This window comes from Coregonus lavaretus, assembly GCF_964263955.1.
Source record: "Coregonus lavaretus genome assembly, chromosome: 31".
NCBI classification, from domain to species: Eukaryota; Metazoa; Chordata; class Actinopteri; order Salmoniformes; family Salmonidae; genus Coregonus; species Coregonus lavaretus.
This window is the reverse complement of record NC_140018.1, coordinates 25,618,093-25,638,883: the sequence shown is the minus strand read 5'-3', so window position 1 is coordinate 25,638,883 and position 20,791 is coordinate 25,618,093. Positions and strand designations below refer to the sequence as shown.

Genomic DNA, 20,791 nt, shown 5'->3' with positions numbered 1-20,791 from the left:
GGTTGCCGCATGTCATCCCCAGTCTGGGCTCTGACAAGACATTCTGAGAAATGGGGACTCCCTGTTTGGTTGATTATCTAATTATAATTACATCTGGACAGGAGTTGATAAGGTTAATACAGTATATTAACAAGATTAATATGCCAAATCGATTGTGTACGGACTCACTCATTGGCCCCTGATTGAGAAAAGCCGATTGAACACCTACAAGACTGGGAGGTTTCCATTTCAAGGGCAATTACAACTTTCACTCTATTTGAATTGTAAAAAGGAGCACTGCGATGAAAACACAGACCTGCTCTGTTCTACTCCTAGTTCCTAATTCCACTTTGCGAGCACCCTGAAGAAAGGTGTTGCAGTACAAAGTGTCCTCTGATTGGAGTTTGCAGATTGCAGTTAGATGAAAGCACTGAGATGTGGTTTTAAGAAGCCGCTCTAGTGAAATTGAAGGGAGGACTCTTTGTGCTAGAGAAGAGACAGATGGGTGGACAGCAGGAGAAAGATACCAAATAGTATAATTTCATACCGTTCTAGTAAAATGACAATTATAGGCACAATATACTAATTTCTGCCCATCATAAATTTGAAGTGGATTGAAAATAGGCAAGCACAGCATGGGGTCAATTATATCAAGAGCCATGAGAAAATTATCCCGTTTCCATTTTGAGCCTTTTAATTACCTTTGATAGAGGCAAACTCTAGGATACCTCACTTTCCCGTCGGGAAAAACTGATTTAACATTTGAGGTAATTATTGGTAACTTTCTGTTTTTCAATTATTCCAAACTTAACAGGATATAATTGTCAAAAATGTCCCCCAGCGCTAACACATTTGGTGTCCTAAAATTGCTTGAAGGGACTATCCAAAGCCAGCAAAAGATGTTTACTGTGAAGCTGATACAGTAGCTTTCATTTTCATGGAGAAAAAAAATCCTTCATAAAAACAGAAAAGAATGTATCCTTTGTCAGGGGGAATCATCTCTGAAATGCTGAAAAGGCTCATTCACCTGAATTCACTTGGAGGGTTGGGTGTCACTTCTAGGCGTGAAATGAAAAATGATCGTGAGAAATAGAAAAATTAGAGGAGCAGGAAGGTAAATGCGAAGCCTGTGTAGATGAAACACACTCACAGAGGTGAGGGTAAAATGGCAAGCATGTCGAATGGTAGAGCATGTGAGCGCATCGGCAGACTGATGGCGTCTTGTCAGGACAACAGATTGGGGAGTTTTTTTCTCGTTGCAGCCCTTAGCAAGTGGAAAGCACCGCAGTGTGGAGATGGCTGTCTACTGTTTACAGCAGGAGAAGAACCTACATCAACCCAAAGAGGAAACCCTCTGCAACCAATATTGAGAGCAACCAATTAGAAAGGGCTCATGAGATATGTAAGACATACAACACACGCAGTGTGCACGTGTAGAGGCACACAGTTTACCACATATATCCTTTCAATGGACAAAGGAGGTCCAGGAGATGAAGAAGATGAATGAAATACATGAGTTATTGACATACAACCACATGCACACGGATAGAATACAGGACACAAAGTGCAGCATTCTTTTTTCAAATAACACCGCTTTTGGTCATGATGACTTTGGTTTGGAGAGTGTTTCGAAGCATGTTTGAGCTGGTCAATGGCAATGGCAATTGGTTATGAGCGATATGCGTTTTCACTTGAAAAAAGGATACTGCATCTTTAAAACACTTCATAACTAACCAAGGACAAGTGCACTCATTGTATTTTGGGTTTGTTTATTTCTGTGTTGTTGTTGTTGTTTTTGTTGTTGTTTGTCTGTTTACTTACAGGTAATATGAGTAAGAATAGTAGCTCCTCCTGGTACGCCAATCAGAGACAGCAGGATAAAGAAATATTGGTGAATGCAAAGTGTGAATCAGTCGGATCAACAAAAGCAGAAGAAAGTGGAAGACAACAACATTTTATCTCTATGAATTAACTTCCTAATGTTAGAATTTCATTCTTACATGCATTCCTTCAAATTGAGCTTCATGCAGCTTTATGTTCCAGTGTAATTGAAGATTAGAGTGCAATAAATTTATTTTCATAACAAACATGTAAGTAGTTAATCTTTTTGTTCTGGTTGAATTTTGAATTGGGTGTAATCATTAACGTCATGCATTAAATACTGTCTCATTCACTTGGACAGTCAGACAGTCTTAAGACTGGACTCACAACCCTATTATCATTAGGTTTAGGCTACAGTGTTACATATGAAAAGTAAAGTCTTGATCAGCATAATGGATAAACACAGCTGCAAAACAAATTGCGGCAAACTAAAGAACAAGTTGCTTGCTACCTGGAAAACAAGCAATGTCATGGACCACCATTTTAAAGATGCAGTATCTTCTTTAAGTTCAGTTCAATAAGGGAACCATATATTAATTATTGTATCAGATCAATGAGTTGTGTCTTGCCCATAAGTATTGATCTCCCCAGCAACTGGTGTTTGTAATGTAGTCATCAAATATCAATTCACAACTCCCTTCACATATGGCATGACCATTCAAGAAAAACAACATGAAAATAAAAGAAGCATACAAATGTTGCCACAGCATTTACGTTTTGGCTTCAACCTTGATTGTTTCTGTACAAAGCAACAACGAGATTCCAATATCCACTTAATTCACTTGTATTGCTTTGTATATCATCGAGTTCTACTCTACTGGTCACCTGATTTTGGAAAAAAAATGAACTCATTGCAACTAACAAGATGAAGAGAGATTCAGACATACAGGCTCAGTGTCTGAGAAAAATACACCTTTCTTATTATCTCTAGTATAGACGGACTGAGAGGATGTCTAGCTGACATCTAAACCTGGTTGACTGTAGCACCAACAGCAACCATCAACTACTCTGAACAAAAATATAAACGCAACATGCAACAATTTCAAATATTTTACTGAGTTACAGTTCATATAAGGAAATCAGTCAATTGATATGAATTAATTAGGCCCTAATCTATGGATTTCATATGACTGGGAATACAGATATGCATCTGTTGGTCACAGATACCTATTTTTTTTTTAAGTAGGGGGCGTGGATCAGAAAACCAGTCAGTATTTGGTGTGACCACCATTTGCCTCACACATCTCCTTCGCATAGAGTTGATCAGGCTGTTGATTGTGGCCTATGGAATGTTGTCCCACTCCTCTTCAATGGCTGTGCAAGTTGCTGGATATTGGCAGGAACTGGAACATGCTGTCGCACACGTCGATTCAGAGCATCCCAAACATCCTCAATGGGTGACATGTCTGGTGAGTATGCAGGCCATGGAAGAACTGGGCCATTTTCAGCTTCCAGGAATTGTGTACAGATCCTTGTGACATGGGGCTGTGCATTATCATGCTGAAACAGAGGGCACTCTGTTCACAACGTTGACATCAGCAAACTGTTCAGCCACACAACGCCATACACATGGTCTGCGTTTGTGAGGCCGCTTGGACGTACTGCCATATTCTCTAAAACAATGTCGGAGGCAGCTTCTGGCAACAGCTCTGGTGGACATTCCTGCAGTCAGCATGCCAATTGCACGCTCCCTCAAAACTTGAGACTGTGGCATTGTGGCATTGTGTTGTGTGACAAAATTGCACATTTTAGAGTGGCCTTTTATTGTCCCCAGCACAAGGTGCACCTGTGTAATGATCATGCTGTTTAATCAGCTTCTTGATATGCCACACCTGTCAGGTGGATGGATTATCTTGGCAAATGAGAAATGCTCACTAACAGGGATGTAAATAAATTTGTGCACAAAATTTGAGAGAAATACGTTTTTTGTCCGAATAGAAACTTTCTTGGATCTTTTATTTCAGCTCATGAAACATGGGACCAACACTTTACATGTTGCATTTATACTTTTGTTCAGTGTACATTCAAGACATCCACGACAGGTTAAGCTAACTAGTTCCAAAACAAATGCCTTTCTCCCTTTATATTGATTTTCACAGGCGTACTTTGGGGACAAAGAGACATTAGTCGTACTTCAGAATTCAATTACCATCAGTACTTTTAATCCATTCCAATGCGATTATGAGCTTATGGCTCATTAGCACTCAATGTGCCCCATTGCTCTAAACACCAGTCCTTTTTAAGGCTGAAATTACAAACCAGGAAGCCATCCAAAAACTAAAAAGCAGGCGCTGCAATTAATGCCAATGGCTTATATGAAAACCATTCAATGAAATGAACCCCTTCCCATCTCTCTGAAAAAGATTCTAAACCACAGGGAATAGATTAGCTAGTCCTATTACAAAACATTGAACTACTATGTAACCACTACAATAGTACACCAACACCAAACCAACACAAACCAATTGTTTGTAACAATGAACAAAGGCATTTGTATATCCCAGACTTACTGTAGCGTAATTCAAAAGTCACTATTGACCCAAAAGACCATTGACGAAAAGTCACTCTCTTTTAATATCAGAGAAAAGGAAACACTGTTATTGTCACTCAACCCACGTCTGTCACTCACAACCTGGGAAAAAAGACTCTGTTTATAACCTGACCTTCTCCTCTTATCTCCACAAAGCCTGGACCGGCTCCACTAAATCTTAAACACTCAGTGAAGAAAATGGAGGAGAAAAAGAGTGAAGGAAGAAGGAAGGGAAAGGGGGAATAAATAATGAAGCTAAATGAATGACCTGTGGTGCAGGAGGGTGTGGCAGAATGAGATTTCTCTGAAGTTGAAAGGTTATGGAGGGGTATGGAAGGGGGATGGCAGGGGAAATTAGGAGGGAGGCGGCTGTAAATGAACATAGGTCGTTAGGAATGAGGCCCTAATTGGCAGAACATCTAGAGAGACGCAGAGGCTGCTCTGCCAATTACGATTCATTTGGAAGCCTCACTCATCAGTAGTCACAGGCAGTGCTTGACTGTCCAACACTTTAAACAAAGATCTACACTGAGTGTACAAAACATTATGAATGCTCTTTCCATGACATAGACTGACCAGGTGAATCTAGGTGAAAGTTATGATCCCTTATTGATGTCCCTTGTTAAATCCACTTCAATTACTGTAGATGAAGGGGAGGAGACAGGTTAAAGAAGGATTTTTAAGCCTTGAGACAATTGATACATGGATTGTGTATGTGTGCCATTCAGTGGGTGAATGGGCAAGACAAAAGATTGAAGTGCCTTTGAACCGGGTTTGTGTCCAGAACTGCAACGCTGCTGGGTTTTTCACGCTCAACAGTTTCCCGTGTGTATCAAGAATGGTCCACCACCCAAAGGACATCCAGCCAACTTGACACAACTGTGGGAACCATTGGAGTCAACATGGGCCAGCATCCATGTGGAGCGCTTTCGACACCTTGTAGAGTTCATGCCCTGATTAATTGAGGCTGTTCTGAGTGCAAAGGGGGGATGCAACTCAATATTAGGAAGTTGTTCTTAATGTTTTGTACACTTAGTGTATTTATAACAGGAACAGGTGTATAAACACCTCTCATTCATCAACCTCATTCGCTTCTCCAATACCCTCTGGATGATAGGCACTGCTGTCATTCAAGTTCATTGTGATGTTCATGTGTAAGTTTAAGCTGGATGACTAGATACTGCATAGTTCACTTCTTAAAAAATCTAACCTGAAAACGCTACAGAAGCACAGTTCCTGCTCATCCCAGTCAAAGCTATTTGTTGCTCTGGCACCCCAACGGTGGAACAAGCTCCCCCACGACGACAGGACAGCGGAGTCACTGACCACCTTCCGTAGACACTTGAAACCCTACCTCTTTAAGGAATACCTGGAATAGTATAAAAGTAATCCTTCTACCCCTCCCTCCCCCACCCCCCCATAAAAAAAAGAAGAAGAAAAAAGTGGTTGTCCCACTGGCTATCATAAGTTGAATGCACCAATTTGTAAGTCGCTCTGGATAAGAGCGTCTGCAAAATGATGTAAATGTAAATGTAAAATGAGTTGAAAAAGCTTTCATCAATGGCCCATGCACTATATGGGTGTTATCATCGGTGTTAATTATGTGAGATATCAATATGTATATTCATTCAAAGACTCAATCATGGACACTCTTACTGACAGCTGTGGCTGCTTCGCATGATGTATTGTTGTCTCTACCTTCTTGCCCGTTGTGCTGTTGTCTGCACCCAATAATGTTTGTACCATGTTTTGTGCTGCTACCATGTTGTGCTGCTGCCAAGTAGTTTTTCTACCATGTTGTTGTCATGTTGTGTTGCTACCATGCTGTGTTGTCATGTCTTGCCGCCATGCTATGTGGTTGTCTTAGGTCTCTCTTTATGTAGTGTTGTGTTGTCTCTCTTGTCGTGATGTGTGTTTTGTCCTATATTTTATTTATTTATTTTTAATCCCAGCCCCCGTCACCGCAGGAGGCCTTTGCCATCATTGTGAATAAGAATTTGTTCTTAACTGACTTGCCTAGTTAAATAAAAGTTAAATAATAAAACAAATATATATTCTTACATGGTAATTGACATCTAAGAGGAGAGTGAAAAACTGTAATTCTGTTAAATGTCCACACGATGGTGGCATATGTCATGGAAAGAGAGAGACATGGTGCGCAGGGTAACAGCTCCTCTCCGCATATCGTTCCTGCTAAACCTGTTCAGCATGTAGAGATGTGCTCCGACTGGGGATACGCGAGTAATCGATATTTTCCCTTTAAAACAATCTCAGTTTCTTTGGAGAATAATAGAACATGTGGGCTTTCCAAAGCATTCATCACAGGTGCAGGAGATAGTTCAGTTTGCCAGTGTTCATTACAAAACCTTTTCTAAAAAACTGACCGAAATCAATAGGGAGGTTCACAAAGTAATTACAGCACAACATAATTTACTCTCTCAAGGCCACAGACTCTTCCTGATCTCTGCAACCTGCCTCCTCCACGTGACCCCAACTGTGTGTGTGTGTGTGTGTGTGTGTGTGTGTGTACATATTTGTATCAACAAATAAAAACACACACCTGACTGACCAAATCTTCGTAGTAAAGCCTCCATGACTAAAAAGAAAAGTAGCATTTAGAAAGCACAGGAGTTCATATACAGTACCATGCAAAAGTATTCATCCCCCTTGGTGTTTTTCCTATTTTGTTGCATTACAACCTGTAATTTAAATGGATTTGTATTTGTATTTAATGTAATGGACATACACAAATTAGTCCGAATTGGTGAAGTGAAATGAAAAAAAAAACTTGTTTCAAATAATAAAAATTAAAAAATAACGGAAAAGTGGTGCGTGCATATGTATTCACCCCCTTTGCTATGAAGCCCCTAAATAAGATTTGGTGCAACCAATTACCTTCAGAAGTCACATAATTAGTTAAATAAAATCCACCTGTGTGCAATCTAAGTGTCACATGATCTGTCACATGATCTCAGTATATACACTTGAAGTCGGATGTTTACATACACCTTAGCCAAATACATTTAAACTCAGTTTTTCACAATTCCTGACATTTAATCCTAGTAAAAATTCCCTGTTTTAGGATCACCACTTTATTTTAAGAATGTGAAATGTCAGAATAATAGTAGAGAAAATGATTTCAGCTTTTATTTCTTTCATCACATTCCCAGTGAGTCAGAAGTTTACATGCACTTAATTAGAATTTGGTAGCATTGCCTTTAAATTGTTTAACTTGGGTCAAACGTTTCGGGTAGCCTTCCACAAGCTTCCCACAATAAGTTGGGTGAATTTTGGCCCATTCCTCCTGACAGAGCTGGTGTAACTGAGTCAGGTTTGTAGGCCTCCTTGCTCGCACACGCTTTTGAAGTTCTGCCCACAAATCATCTATAGGATTGAGGTCAGGGCTTTGTGATGGCCACTCCAATACCTTGACTTTGTTGTCCTTAAGCCATTTTGCCACAACTTTGGAAGTAGGCTTGGGGTCATTGTCCATTTGGAAGACCCATTTACGACCAAGCTTTAACTTCCTGACTGATGTCTTGAGATGTTGCTTCGATATATCCACATAATTTTCCTTCCTCATGATGCCATCTATTTTGTGAAGTGCACCAGTCCCTCCTGCAGCAAAACACCCCCACAGCATGATGCTGCCACCCCCGTGTTTCACGGTTGGGATGGTGTTCTTCAGCTTGCAAGCGTCCCCCTTTTTTCTCCAAACATAACGATGGTCATTATGGCCAAACAGTTCCATTTTTGTTTCATCAGACCAGAGGACATTTCTCCAAAAAGTACGATCTTTGTCCCCATGTGCAGTTGCAAACCGTAGTCAGGCTTTTTTATGGCGGTTTAGGAGCAGTGGCTTCTTCCTTGCTGAGCAGCCTTTCAGGTTATGTCGATATAGGACTCATTTTACTGTGGATATAGATACTTTTGTACCTGTTTCCTCCAGCATTTTCACAACGTCCTTTCCTGTTGTTCTGGGATTGATTTGCACCAAAGTATGTTCATCTCTAGGAGACAGAACACGTCTCCTTCCTGAGCGGTATGACGGCTGCGTGGTCCCATGGTGTTTATACTTGCGTACTATTGTTTGTACAGATGAACGTGGTACCTTCAGGCGTTTGGAAATTGCTCCCAACGATGAACCAGACTTGTGAAGGTCTACAATTTCTTTTCTGAGGTCTTGGCTGATTTCATTTGATTTTCCCATGATGTCAAGCAAAGAGGCACTGAGTTTGAAGGTAGGCCTTGAAATACATCCACAGGTACATCATTTTCTGGAATTTTATCTGTCTGTAAACAATTGTTGGAAAAATGACTTGTGTCATGCACAAAGTAGATGTCCTAACCGACTTGCCAAAACTATAGTTTGTTAACAAGAAATTTGTGGAGTGGTTGAAAAACGAGTTTTAATGACTCCAACCTAAGTGTATGTAAACTTCCGACTTCAACTGTATACACCTGTTCTGAAAGGCCCCAGAGTCTGCAACACCACTAAGCAAGGGGCACCACCAAGCAAGCGGCACCATGACGACGAAGGAGCTCTCCAAACAGGTCAGGGACAAAGTTGTGGAGAAGTACAGATCAGGGTTGGGTTATAAAAAAATATCAGAAACTTTGAACATCCCACGGAGCACCATTAAATCCATTATTAAAAAATTGAAAGAATATGGCACCACAACAAACCTGCCAAGAGAGGGCCGCCCACCAAAACTCACAGACCAGGCAAGGAGGGCATTAATCTGAAAGGCAACAAAGAGACCAAAGATAACCCTGAAGGAGCTGCAAAGCTCCACAGCTGAGATTGGAGTATCTGTCCATAGGACTACTTTAAGCCGTACACTCCACAGAGCTGGGCTTTATGGAAGAGTGGCCAGAAAAAAGCCATTGCTTAAAGAAAAAAATAAGCAAACACGTTTGGTGTTCACCAAAAGCCATGTGGGAGACTCCCCAAACATATGGAAGAAGGTACTCTGGTCAGATGAGACTAAAATTGAGCTTTTTGGCCATCAAGGAAAACGCTATGTCTGGCGCAATTCCAACACCTCTCATCACCCCAAGAACACCATCCCCATCATGCTGTGGGGATGTTTTTCATCGGCAGGGACTGGGAAACTGGTCAGAATTGAAGGAATGATGGATGGCGCTAAATGCAGGGAAATTCTTGAGGGAAAACTGTTTCAGCCTTCCAGAGATTTGAGACTGGTATGGAGGTTCACCTTCCAGCAGGACAATGACCCTAAGCATACTGCTAAAGCAACACTTGAGTGGTTTAAGGGGAATCATTTAAATGTCTTGGAATGGCCTAGTCAAAGCCCAGACCTCAATCCAATTGAGAATCTGTGGTATGTCTTAAAGATTGCTGTACACCAGCGTAACCCATCCAACTCGAAGGAGCTGGAGCAGTTTTGCCTTGAAGAATGGGCAAAAATCCCAGTGGCTAGATGTGCCAAGCATATAGAGACATACCCCAAGAGACTTGCAGCTGTAATTGCTGCAAAAGGTGGCTCTACAAATGATTGACTTTGTGGGGGTGAATAGTTATGCACGCTCAAGTTCTGTTTTTTTGTCTTATTTCTTGTTTGTTTCACACAAAAAAATATTTTGCATCTTCAAAGTGGTAGGCATGTTGTGTAAATCAAATGATACAAACCCCCAAAAAATCTATTTTAATTCCAGGTTGTAAGGCAAGAAAAGAGGAAAAATGCCAAGGGGGGTGAATACTTTCGCAAGCCACTGTAGGCTCAACCCACTCTCTGCATCAGTGGGTGTCTTTCTATTGGTGATGACTAGGGGCTGTTAGTTTGCCAATTAATGACTTTAATGCAGTTAGATGGTCAACAGTCAAATCCCAAAGAATAAAGGCCAGGAAATATAAATAAATCTATAATGTAATAACCATGCAATAAACAATGTTCTGAATGAGTGTTGAATGAAGCAGCTCCATAATTACTGAGTGAGATGAGGAGGTAAAGCAGGTGACAAAATGAATGAACTTGAGGCTAGTAGAAACTGAGCACAGCACAACGTTGTTGTTCCAGTATGTATCCTGAATGAAACCCTCAACAAAAAGCTGTCCACCTTCTTGTAAATTACAGCATAAAAGCAGAAACCCTTAAACAACCTGCAGTGAAGTGCTAACGACCCACAGTAAATCACATCTGAATATTACCTATTCATTAGAAGACAGCTCTCCAAGGCTTCAAATAAATATTCCACTTTGCAGCAAAGCTGGGGGTGTTGTCTGTTTGCATTGTACACCACTGGTATGCATTTGTGTGAGTGCACATCCACTTCAAAACTCATGGCTTTTCAGACCAGTCACTTCAGATATAAAATCTCCGAACGAAGATGTTAAGAGAACCTGGGGAAATCTATATGCTCATAAATTCACTGTGATTCTCTGAGAGACAGGCCTTATGGGTCCTCGTCTAAATCAGCTGCATGTACAGTACTCTGCCTGCTTCCCCTTGAAACCTAATCCAACTCTCTACCAAACCCTGGTAAAACAGCATTACACATAGTCTTGGCACTACAAAAACAATAACATACAGTACTGTTAGTGTCTTCCTCCCGCTCATCCTTCCCTCCTCCCCCATCATAGTGTACTGTAGGCTGTCTGATAGTCATGACCCAGCCTTCACTGCAATGCTGATGGCATGGGATGGAGTAGAGGATGATCATGGTGTGCATGTGTATATGTATGGTCGCATAGAGCCAGTAACATAGCGTTTCCTGTTTACGATGCTCCACTCACCTCTTCTTGACCAGTAGGATGGCTACCAGCACCAGTAGGATGAACACCAGCACCCCAGCGCTGATGCCAGCGATCTTCACCACCCTGTCTGTCTGCTTGGCCGGGTCCGGGATCACCTCTGGCTCCTCTGTAGCTCCTAGAAACAAAGAGAAATGAATCAAAAGGGAGATTGTTGTAGTTTTGACACAAAACTTGAAAGGGCATAGTGCAAAAGTGAGTCTCTTCCAGCGGAACTATGCTTTCTTTTACCATAATGTTCGACCATAATGATTACTTTAGTTGACCAGATGGTGGTCCACTCCATGCCACATACATTCTGTTCCATCACACATGATAACATACACCTCAAGATTTACTGTGGATGTCTTCCAGATTGAGCCACAACACCTCATGTCACAGCAATGATTTGAGCACAAACACATTAAAAAGATATCTAAAGACATAGCTACTCATATTTAAATACACTTATGTTCCCATTACCGTATGATATCTTTGTGCACTGATTCTACACACACTACTTTCATGATTATATTGGGTTTTCTACTAAATGCCTTCAGAATTGAATTTCTAATTATGTTCTATACCCCCCATGGTCCCATGAGATATTCAAAGCATATATCTGTGGTCTTTCAATATTTTCTACATCTTCAAAGCCATTAACTTCTGTAAAGCATTGGGTGTGGATACTCATTATAAAACAAAGAATCAACTACGATATCTTAGTACACAACGGGTTATTTGCTAAACTAATTACAAATAGGGACATACGCAAATACTGTCAAAGGTGAACAGCAAAAAAAAATGTTTTACCAAATAATAAAAGTGAAAACAATCTAAATATCTACACTGATATTGTTCCCTCTTTGATATATTGTAATATTTTGCTATTGATATATTCAAAACGCAATAATCCTCTTTCTAATGCAAAACACAAAAAAAACCAAAGCCTAATACTTCCCTCTACTCTTCGGTCTCCCAGCACTTAGTAAAATGTGCTTCCTACAGTATTAGTACACTGTAATACTATTGTACAATTTCAACAATGTAAGTATTTTCTTGACCCAAGTCCTATATCTCCTATAACCTTCAGGGTGAATATGATTTGTATCCCTATACAACGCTGAACCTAGTACATTCATTCATACAATAAAGTAGCCCTTTTATGTCAACGGCTGAATAATAACCAACAGATGTAGTTTCCTATCAGTGAAAGGAATGAAAAATACGACGACTCCCATCTCACCCATCCTTAGATCAAACGGAAGGTCTTTACGGAGACTGATACAATGGGCTGCCTGGCACAGACTTGAAAACATGGGCAAAGCCCATCTTCAGCTAGCACTCAAGCCATTATTCCTCAGGATCAATTATATGGCCTAGTTTCTACCATGGGAGAGAACAACAACCTGGCATCTGTGTTACTAGAGGGGCCACTCTTGTGTATTTCACTAACTCACCACCCTGGGGCAAGAGGGCAACTAAAATCTTCCAAAGACAGACTACCACCATTACCACAACCCCCCCCCCCCCCTTTTTTTAAAAGCTTGCAGGAGCACAGCATATTTTAAATAAGTGCTCATTTCAATGACCCCCAAATCATTTTTTATATCAAGAAAGGGAAAATCAATAGTCAGTGTTTTTCAGAGACCATAATCTTTACAAACAGAGCAAACTGACAATTTCATTTGGAAAGACTGTGTTGGAGTGTTTGGTGGTCCCACAGCTAGATATTTTCACTGAAAATAGTCTGTTTTGCATGTAGATCATAATCTGTGATCAGAGAGATCACTAGCAAGTTGTGGATGGATGAAACCACCCTAGAGAGCATGTCTAACAGCCTCTAAAAAACATCTAGGAACAGAAAGCTTGGTGTATGAAGCAGGAAGGGAGTGGTCTCTGGGGCTTAAACTAATCTCTGTCAGTGTAGGGTGGGCTTTAGGGGCATATACTTTGGGACTGTCTGTTGTGCTTGACAGTGAGCCCCCTACCTCACACACTCCTCTCTGTGTGCCTCTGCAAATCTCTCCCTCTCGCTATCAGGTTGGAGGGAGACGGATGTCTACAGAAAGTGTCCCAGAGGAGCAGGACAAACTGTCCTTGTCTCTCACGTTGTCACCCACTGGCCATGCCGCCAGCTTTAACACATCAACACTTGACAGCTCTTTCACCCTCACTTTAGCCATGCTATTGTACCCAGGAAAGTGACTGTACCGAAACAATTTTCTGGTATTTAAGTCAGGTTCAAACACATTCCGAAAAAAATCTGCTAAATTAACTGAAGCAGAATAGTTTGGATCTGCTGAGAGTATTCCTGAATGTAGTCATATGGTGATAAACAAGGCAGGATATTACTAGGATAGAACTATGTGTTTTTCTGTCAAAGGTTGCTTATCATTCATTGCAGCAAATATTATGGAACAAAGGAAAAATGAAAGAAAAGTATTGGAGTCAGTCACAGAAATGTCACCTTTTCGAGTTTTTTTCTTTTCTTCCATATGGTAAAACATCTCATAGGCATACAACACACTAATGCACTCAATGCTTTACATGCAACAGCCAGACTATGCCATCAAGAGCACTATAACAAATGTAATATGGAGCACAACAAGAAAACCAATAGGTTTACTAGCAGAGCAGGTTTCCCAATAGATGTTGACACCAGTTAAAAGGTTATTAATCAGGTCTGCAGCCCAGTATCAAATGTTTTAAGGTATTGCTTGAGACATAATCCCCATCTCGCCTCAAGAACACTTATGTTTCTGTTAGAGTTTATGAGATACATTCATGAAAAAATACAGGAGGAAATTCAAATGGAATTGGATTACAACTATTTTGTAGATACAATTCCCTGCTTAAAATGAAAATCTATTTTAATTCCTGACGGTGGGCTACAAGGCAGAGCCCTTATCAAATTCTGTCTGGATTGGTTTGACAACCTCCGGGCCAATGCGCTTCGGAGACATTTGTACGCGGAAAACAATTAATGACAACAGTACAAAAAAAATAAGTTAAAAAACAACAAAGCTTTCATATCCAATTAAGTTAGGGCAATTAAGGTGGTTTTCAATTCAGAGAATGAGAGCACTTCTGGCATTTAATGTATCACAAATGGAAACCGTGAGTGATTGAGTGTGACAGGCACAAGTAGCCAAAGCCTACACATACTCCAAGTGGACACTGCATGGACACACACAGAGCTACTTGAAATTCTGAGCAGGACACAGTGCTGGGAAATGGACCGTTTTAATGTTCAGACTAAACAACATTGTTAAGGGAGGATGTAACACTAATATTGTTGTACTTTACCTAGTTCATTATTATTACTGGATTTAGAAATCAACAGTTACGTTTGGTATTCTCCTTTTCCAGTCATGAAACCACCCACCCCTAATTGTAGTGACACTGACAACATTGGCACACATAATTGTGACACTAATAAAAATCATCCACAGTTCAGTCACTTCATAAGAGTGTGTTGATGTGGCCAATGGATTCTCTCTGCCAAAGCCACGATGAAAGATACTGCACTATTTTTCCTGTCCGATCTTTGAAATGAACAACAAGTCCAACCACTGGTGTGTTAATGCATAGACAGCTGTTTACAGATTATAGATACAGTGCTTTCCACGTCTGATAATCTAATAGCATTTGTGGGCTGATTTCTAAGCTTGGCCGTTGAAAATACACAGCACTTATAAATCTGCATCTTAACTGATTAATAAGAACTGTATTACGGGGATAATTGTCCGAATCAATGAGAAAAACACAAAAACATTCAAACATAAATATGAGTCCAACTGATAAGCATAGAGATAAAGCTAAATTAATCTATGTTAATAACACACCATTGTGGGTGACAACATCATCACTGATAATGAGTTCCATGTCCCATTCTATCTGTGACGTAATGTAAGGGATGCAAGCTTGTGATTCCTAGCAAGCACAACGTTAGTGATGTCAACCTTCGCTGAAACCTGATGCAGCTAAACTGATTAGCATTAGCTGCCACCTTAGGCTGACATCCGAGATCAGGAGATGTTTTGATTAAGAGATGTTTTGCCAGTAGCAATATCATCATATAGCTCTCAACTGAAAGACAGTAGGGTTCTGCTAGTTTCATTCCTCCTAGTCTTCATACCTCCTAGTGGAATTAAAGTTGCTGCTGGGGTACAAATTTTTTTTTTTTAATTTTAGTCATTTAGCAGACGCTCTTATCCAGAGCGACTTACAATTAAGTGCATTCATCTTAAGATAGTTAGGTGGGACAACCACATATCACAGGCATAGAAAGTAAATTTTTCCTCAATAACGTAGCTATCAGTAGAGTCAGAGCTAGAAGGGTGGGTGGGGGGGGGGGGGGGGGGGGGAGGGGTCGAGGTGAGGAGGAGGATTATTTAAGATACTGTTTGAAGAGGTAGGGTTTCAGGTGTTTTCAGAAGATGGGCAGGGACTCTGCTGTCCTAGCTTCAGGGGGAAGCTGGTTCCAACATTGGGGTGCCAGGACAGAGAAGAGCTTGGACTGGGCTGAGCGGGAGCTGCCCTCCCGTAGGGGTGGGAGGGCCAAGAGACCTGAGGTGGCAGAACGGAGTGCTCGGTTTGGGGTGTAGGGTTTGAGCATAGCCTGAAGGTAGGGAGGGGCAGTTCCTCTTGCTGTTCTGTAGGTAAGCACCATGGTCTTGCAGTGGACGCAAGCGTCGACTGGTAGCCAGTGGAGAGTGCGGAGGAGCGGGGTGACACGAGAGAACTTGGGAAGGTTGAAAACCAGGCGGGCTGCTGCGTTCTGGATAAGTTGCAGGGGTTTGATGGCACAAGCGGAGAGCCAAGCCAACAGCGAGTTGCAGTAGTCCAGACGGGAGAGGACAAGTGCCAGGATTAGGACCTGCACCGCTTCCTGTGTGAGGTAGGGTTGTACTCTACTGATGCTTTGATGTTTGCAGAGAACGACAGGGTGTTGTCCAGGGTCACGCCAAGGTTCTTTGCACTCTGGGAGGGCTCCACTATGGAGTTGTCAACCGTGATGGAGAGGTCTTGGAGCGGGCAGGCCTTCCCTGGGAGGAAGAGCAGTTCCGTCTTATCGAGGTTGAGCTTGAGGTGGTGGGCCGACATCCAAGTTGAGATATCTGCCAGGCACGCAGAGATGCGTGTCACGCTCCTGGGTGTCAGAAGGGGGGAAGGAGAAAAGTAGTTGAGTGTGATCCGCATAGCAATGATAGGAGAGACCATGAGGATATGACGGAGCCGAGTGACTTGGTGTATAGAGAGAGGAGGAGAGGGCCTAGAACCTAGCCCTGGGGGACACCATTAGTCACAGTGGTGCAGACACAGATCCTATCCACGTCACCTGGTAGGAGCGGAATGCCAGGTAGGATGCAATCCAAGAGTGTGCATAGCCTGAGACGCACAGCCCTGAGAGGGTGGAGAGGAGGATCTGACGATTCACGGTGTCGAAGGCAGCGGATAGATCTAGGAGGATCAGAACAGAGGAGAGAGAGTCAGCTTTGGCAGTGTGGAGAGCCTCCGTGACACAGAGAAGAGCAGTCTCGGTTGAGTGACCCGTCTTGAAGCCTGACTGGTTAGGGTCAAGAAGATCGTTCTGAGAGAGATAACGAGAAAGTTAACCAGAGACAGCACGCTCAAGTGTTTTGGAAAGAAAAGAAAGAAGAGATACAGGTTTAAAGATTTTGACATCAGATGAGTCGAGTGTTGGTTTCTTGAGGAGAGGAGCAACTCGGGCCATTTCGAAGTCAGAGGGGATGCAGCCAGTGTTCAGGGATGAGTTGATGAGGGAAGTGAGGAATGGGACAAGGTCTCCAGAGATGATCTGGAGAAGGGAGGAGGGGATGGGGTTGAGTGGGCAGGTTGTTGGGCGGCCAGACCGCACTGGTCGCAGGATGTCATCTGGACAGAGAGGGGAGAAAGAGATCAAGGCGTAGGGTAGTTCTGTGTGAGTGAGACCAGTGGACTCAATAGGCTGAGTGAATGAGTAGCGGCTGTCATCAACCTTTTTTTCAAAGTGGTTGACAAAGTCGTCCGCAGAGAGGGAGGAGGGAGGTGGAGGGGGTGGAGGATTAAGGAGGGAGGAGACGGTGGAAAAATGTTTCCTAGGGTTAGAGGCAGAAGTTTGATATTTAGAGTGGTAGAAAGTGGCTAGCAGCGGATACAGATTAAGAGAAGGTAGAGAGGAGGGAGTGAAAGGATGATAGGTCCTCCGGAAGTTTAGTTTTCCTCCATTTTTGCTCAGCTGCCCACAGCACTGTTCTGAGAGCTCGTAATGAGTCACTCAGCCATGGAGCAGGAGGGGAGGGCCGAAACGGCCGGGAGGAAAGGGGACAGTGCGAGTCATAGGATGCGGAAAGGGAGGAGAGTAGGGTCGAAGAGGCAGAATCAGGAGACAGGAGGGAAACGGATTTAGCCAAAGGGAGAGATGATAGGATAGAAGAGGAGAAAGTAGTGGGAAAGAGAGAGGTAGGGTGGAACTCAATTACCTGTCGACTTGATGGGATTATTGCTACTATGTCACCTAGCCTAGTGCCTTTTGAATGTGATGCTGAAGCTAAACTGACTGGCCTTTTAATTGTAGTAAGAGACATGGCCATAAGTACTTGAAATACTTTTAGTTAATGCCAATGCACTTGCAAAAATGCATGTTCAGCATAAATGTTGTCCATAATCTATAATGCAGGTAATTTCAATAGTGCAAAGCCAGAGGACAGAGTCCATTAATCGCCAACCTATTTCCCTCCGATTTACACCACGGATGAGCTGGCATTGTATGAATTGTATCAATTTAATGACCACTCCCTCTTAATCACTAAAAACCAACAGCATGGCTTTATGATAAAAACCAGTGAGCTCTCTCTCTCTCTGTCTGTGAAATCCAAAGGGTTGGCACTGCTAGCCCCCTGTTCCCACAGAAACAAGCTGTTCGCCAGTGAATGTGCTTTACAAGTGCAAATATTACAAATAAATAAGCTTTCCTTAATTCTGCCTCAATCCAGATCCTCGCTGCACAACACTTCTCTTGGAAGAGCGACAGAAAATAAAGTGGCACACGCATTATGACGTAAAAGTTCTTTGTCGGAACACGAGAGAGGGCATTCATTGGCTACTGGGAAAAGTGATTGAAATCCAACTGTACTGTACAGTCAATGCATTAATATTGGGCAAGAAGGACTTTTATTGTTGTACAAATAAGCAAAAATAAAAGTCTTACCTTTTGTTGCAAGTCTCAGACATTGTGTTTTTGTTTCCTGTGAAACAAAAAAATGAATAAAATAAAATAAAAAATATAGTACAACATAAGAAAGGATTTTCATTAATTCAAAAGGGTGGGGTGGCAAACAATGCTCCTCAATGTAAAACTCAGTTTTAAGACAGATTTAAAACCCCAATAACCCAATGAGGGAACATTAAAGAGTCCTATTGGCTGATAGAGTGTGGTGTATATTCACCTTCTCCACACTGCTGACGGCCTGGAAGTAGATGTTATAGTTCTTCCTGGGGGCGAGTGGAGGGTTCCAGAAGCCGTGGTATGTCTTGTTGTCGCCCACCGTGAATGGAGAGGGCTCCGGAAGGTTCCCTGGCGGGAGTTCTGCCGCAAAGTAATACGGCGAACCGCCACTGGAGGCGTGGAAGGAGACTGGAACCTGGTAGCAGTCCACGGAGCTGGCCTCCCTGCGCGTGCGATGTGGGTTCAGCTCCTCCACCACAATCTGATAAGCACTGCGGAGAGGGACAGGACATCACAGGCAATCAGTCCCCACAAAACACACAGGAAAACAAAGTCAGCTAGCCAAACCAAAGGCAGGCTAATCTTAAAGCAATCTCTCACTTCACGGAGCACAGACAGGGCATGCCAAATGAGTTTAACTCCTTGAATTAGCCCTGGCTTGGCAACATCGTACGCTACAGGCCCTGATATCTCTACCTGAGACCATTTATCTGCACATAGCCTTGAACGAATAACAATCCATTCTCTCAGACTGGGAGGCTGTAGACTAGAGAGAAAAGGTTGATGAAACTCCAGTGGGAGTAAACAGGTCACGTCTCTCATTAGTATTTCAAAGTCACACTGCTGTGCTTCGTCTCTCCCCCTAAGGGTCTTAACGTGGCAAGACAAGGACTAACCACAGTGCCAGGGCAACGTAGTAACACAGCGCAGAGCGAGGAGAGGAGCACTTTCACACACCCATGGAGCTGTAAACCTAGCAGACACTCCTTCCTTCCAACTCCACAGCTCAGAGCCCCCCTCCTGGACTTCGCCACCCTTAGTTCCGCTCCGAGAGTGCGACCCCCCCTCCCACCCTTTGTAATGACTGCCCAGGGGTGCGTCTCTCTCCCCCCGTCCACCCTTCCCTCACCATTAGCGCCCAGCGGCCTGACAGCCTTCGCCACCTCCCTGACCTTCCATAGCTCCTATTTTAGCTCAAAGCGCCGCAGATCTAAAATGCAAGTGACACTCCATAATGCCGGGCGCAGATGGACACAAAATCTGCCCCCTTCCACCGAAATAGAGTGAGTGCTCTGGCTCGTTTCCACTTCCTTGTATTGCATGTCAAACTGTTACAAATTATTTGAGCAGATGGCCTGAGGCTCGCTATAGCTCAATCCCTCATACACACCTTAACCAACCCTCTCTAAATTACCGCTGCACAGAGTTGCTGCGTGATTAGCCAATCGGCTTTCATCAGAGCTTGGCCAGTTTTACGGCGCACACAGGAAAAACTGGTCAAATGAAACTATACTTTTGATAATGCACTCAGGCCACAATCTGTCCAATTCTGAATCATTGTCTATTTTAAAAACACACGTCTTTGTTTCGTTGATGCTCCTAAATCCTTTAAAGGCCCATGCCATTAAACAACTAGATTTTTGTGTTTTACTACGTCATCCATTTCGTATATGTTAAGTCCTGAAAAATTCCAATATTTTCATATTATTTAATTGCATTTCGTATGATATGTTACGAACCCAGTTCGTACAACATGTTACAAATTTGTTGTGCTTAAGATCCTTGACTGCATCTTTAATTGTTACCCCGAAATTATTTGATATTGAGATAAAAACAGCTGCATTGCACCTTTAAGCTGGTAAAAACATGACATAATCCTAGTTGCAGTGTATTTCCCAATCTTAATACCCACCCTCCATTGCATATTTGGTATCTGATTATGCGATTAATCTTTATGATATCTGTAACAATACTGTACACAACATCTGTATCCCAGACAAAAAAACAGCCACATTTAGAGGCGTGTGTGACATATTAGCAACAACTGCCACATCTACCGAATGAGTGCTTGTGAGGAAGAAATGCAGTCAGCTGGTTTTGTATTCAGGGCTGTTGTCCTTCCTCTCCCCATCTGCAGCCCCTCCAATTTCACAATCGAAGCCCAGGCTTAGCCGCATAATAGCTGATTTACTGAATCTGAGAGCAAAGAGTTATCTTCAAATCCCCTTTATGACAAGTACCTTCAAACTCCATATTCCTGCCGATTGTGATAGGGGAGGGGAAATGAAAAGGTACAGGCCAACAATGGCCAAATCAAATAGAGATCGGCAGGGCCATGGACCTGAATATCTAAATGCCCTGCGAACATTACCCAGCACTGCTCTCTCTATTTGTGAGCTGTGCTGCATTAAGG

At 42.5% G+C, this 20,791-nt stretch overlaps 1 protein-coding gene across 2 annotated transcripts in view; it reads right to left on the bottom strand.

Moving 5' to 3' along the window:
- The window catches only part of ptprk (protein tyrosine phosphatase receptor type K), a 170,917-nt gene that overhangs the window by 16,682 nt on the left and 133,444 nt on the right, over positions 1–20,791 (bottom strand). The window contains exons 12-15 of one of the 2 annotated variants that reach the window (XM_084149697.1): positions 18,599–18,869; positions 18,361–18,397; positions 11,148–11,283; positions 1,801–1,830 (exon numbers count right to left, since the gene is read on the bottom strand). In XM_084149697.1, the coding sequence (XP_084005823.1) occupies positions 1,801–1,830; positions 11,148–11,283; positions 18,361–18,397; positions 18,599–18,869 (474 nt within the window). The remainder of the gene's footprint in view (positions 1–1,800; positions 1,831–11,147; positions 11,284–18,360; positions 18,398–18,598; positions 18,870–20,791) is intronic. The other variant, XM_084149698.1, reaches the window with a different exon arrangement.